The sequence below is a fragment of the Propithecus coquereli genome, unplaced genomic scaffold, assembly GCF_000956105.1.
Source record: "Propithecus coquereli isolate 6110/MARCELLA unplaced genomic scaffold, Pcoq_1.0 Scaffold59, whole genome shotgun sequence".
Taxonomy (NCBI): domain Eukaryota; kingdom Metazoa; phylum Chordata; class Mammalia; order Primates; family Indriidae; genus Propithecus; species Propithecus coquereli.
In genome coordinates, this window is record NW_012151840.1 from 7,144,722 (window position 1) to 7,147,919 (window position 3,198).

General features: G+C 34.0%; 1 protein-coding gene across 4 annotated transcripts in view; it reads left to right on the forward strand.

The window, feature by feature from the left end:
- The window catches only part of ANP32E (acidic (leucine-rich) nuclear phosphoprotein 32 family, member E), a 19,724-nt gene that overhangs the window by 12,927 nt on the left and 3,599 nt on the right, over positions 1-3,198 (forward strand). For 3 of the 4 annotated variants that reach the window (XM_012658903.1, XM_012658904.1, XM_012658905.1), the window contains one exon: positions 2,900-2,954. The exons of the other annotated variant lie outside the window; for it this stretch is intronic. In XM_012658903.1, the coding sequence (XP_012514357.1) occupies positions 2,900-2,954 (55 nt within the window). The remainder of the gene's footprint in view (positions 1-2,899; positions 2,955-3,198) is intronic. 4 annotated transcript variants of the gene reach the window in all.

Genomic DNA, 3,198 nt, shown 5'->3' on the forward strand with positions numbered 1-3,198 from the left:
AATTAGAGCATTAGTAAGCCATGAGGGCTAAATTGATGGCTGCTACGCTCATGATTTAGTTCTGACTTCCCTCACCTGACTGGCACCACTACCGCACGAGGGCAGTTGGTAAGAGTTTATGGGGGTCAAGTACGCCAGTCTGTTACCAGCTTTTGGATGGTGCAGTGCACTGTGTTTCTTTTTGAAGTGGAATTTGTGGATAGTTGCACAGCTTGAGAGTATTTTTTAATTCTGTCTGCTTAACAGCCCATCATGTCAAAGAAGACCAAGAGAATGCTGAAGGAAGAAAATAGATTTTTTAAAATGAGGATTGGGATTGCTATATTATCTTGTTTCTGTTAAATATAAGATGATTTGCTTGCTTTGTGATACTGCAGTTGTCAACATTAAAGAAATTCAATGCTCATCAGCATTGTAACACTCATAAGGATCATAAATATTTTAAATTAGAGGGAGAGGCGTGAAAGGTTGTATTGGAGAAATTTAAAGCAAAAGCAAAGACAATTCTTTCAAGCAGCAATAAGACCCGGAAATAATGCCACTGAAGCAATTTATAAAGTAGCTTATATTCTCAGGGAAAAAGGGAAGCCATTCAGTGATGTAGAAATTGTGAAAGAATGCATTGTCAAAGTTGTAGGATGCTAAGACCCCAATAACATTTCAAAGTACAAACAATTGCCTCTCTGAAGGAGAACCATAGCTGATCACCAGGATGAATTAGCCTTCAACTTAACAGAACAACTTCATGCAGTACTTCAAAAAGAAAATATATATTATTGAGTTGCTTTGGATGAATCAACTGATACTACTGACTCGGTACAGGTTTTATACTACATTCAGGGCATAACAGAAGATTTTCTTTGCTACGAAGAGTTACTCGCTTTGGGCACTCTTGTGAACAGAACTCGGGGAATAGGTATCTTCAACAACTTTCAAGATAAATGTGAAGTTGGACTAAATTTGGTAAATTTAATGAGTGTGTGTGCAGACGGTGCACCTTCCATGACAGGAAAACATGAAGGGTTTATTGCACAGATAAAAAAGTATTGACAGATCCAGATGCTCTTGTTTCTTTTTATTGTATCTTGCACTAGCAAAATCTCTGTGTTAAAGCTACTATTTTAAGTGACACTTTGCAACACATTATGAGTATTAACTATATTCGTGCATGTTCAGTTTTGTAACATGCTAAAGTTGAATGATGAAGTATTCAATGTGGCTTTGCCATACCATTCTAAAATGTGTTGGCTATCACAGGGACAGGTATGAGCCAAAATTTTAGGTCTGTGAGAACAGATAGTTAAATTTTATGAAGAACAGAATCAGCAATGTGAATTATTGAAAGAAGATTTCTATAGGAATGCAGCATTTCTGTGTGATATGTCAAATCAAAACAACTTGAATATTTCTTTGCAAGGTAAAACTACGTCTATATATGATATGTGGCAAAAAATCCAAGCATTTTGGAAAAAGCTATCTTTTTTCCGAAACACTTCTTCAAAAGGAAATTTCTGATGAACATTTTCCCCAGTTAGCAAAGGTCATTGATGATCAGGATGATATATGTGAGTCATTTGAAGAATACACAGGTGTAATAGACCTGTTAATTGGAGAATACACTGAAAGGTTCACTGACTTTGAGAATCATGATGTCACAACTCAAATTAGCATTTCTGCCTCACCTAGGTGGTATCACCAAGGCACCTAAAGAACTACAGATGGAATTGATTGAGCTCTCAGTAGATGACATTTTAAAATCATTGTTTGATGCTGAGAAAGAGCCAATTGAAACATGGAAAAATGTAGTAGAATACCATGCCTTTGGCAACATGCCCAAAAAATGCTTTCTTGCTTTTCAACCACTTATTCCTGCAAAGCTACATTCTCCTACCTAACTCATATCATGACACCCTTAAGGTCACAAATGACTGATACCCATCTAGAGGATCAACTGAAACTGCAGACCTCCATGTTGCACCAAATATTCAAATGCTTTCCAACAAAAAGTAGACACAACAAAGTCATTTAAAGGTTAGTTAACTTTAAAATTAACAAATAGTTTTCATTTTTTGAAATTACTAAGTATATAGTAGTAGTTAGATTTTACAAAGTAATGTACATTTTTAAGGATATCTAATTGAAGTTTCTTGAATGCAGCCTTATTTGATTACAGTGAAATTAATGCAGCCTTCCAACATGAAAAGGTTCCCCACTGTTGGTTTAAATCATAGCTATCCATCCAGAATAACTTACTTCACAAGAGTTGTAGATCATTTTTTTAATTGTGATTTTTATTGACATTTGCTATTTTGTTGCATACATTTTTAGATGTAGGAGGAACTTACAGGTTTTTCTAGATAAATATTTTATTGATTGAAAAACTGAGGTCCAGAGAGATAAAGTGACTTATTCAAAACATAACTATATTGGGACTAGGAGTCAGTGCATTCCTACCTTTGTCTGTAAAATAGAAGATCCTGTTTTTAACACTGTCAAAAGTTGCTCTGTTCATTATGGTAGGTGGTAGGTGTATGTGACTATTTAAATTGATTCAAATTAAATAAAAATTAAAAATTCAGTTTTTCGTTTGCACTGGTCATATTTCAAATGCTCAGTAGCCATGTGTGGCTGGTGGTTACTGTATTGCATGACACATATATAGAACATTTCCATTGTTACAGAAAGTTCTTTTGAATAGTGCTGGTCTAAAGCATAATTTATTTTCATAAAGAAATTAGAGATTTAGTTAGATTTTAAAAAGAACCTATAGAAGGCAGACAGGTTGTCAGAACACAAAATAACTGTAGTTTCTTTGTTGTTGTTGGAATATATTACAACAAACAGTGAAAACTCTGTGTCATGGTTTATTTATTCTTAAACTGAATATTTGAATTTCAAGGATGAAGAAGATGATGATGACTATGTTGGAGAAGGGGAAGAAGAGGAAGAAGAGGGTGAGTGACACTAGCCATAAACAAATTCCAAAATTAAAGACACAGCTATTTCTCATGGGCTTTAAAGAATGAGTCTAGCAAGTTATTATTGATCCCTTTGATTTTGCTTTGTTTATCATGGAGTGCCTTGAAAGGTATAAAAGTTTTTTAAATAGTAATTATCTCAGGGCATTCATTAATTACATTAAAAAATAAATGGTTTGTAACATTTATTTTATTTCATTTTATTAATTTATTCATTTGA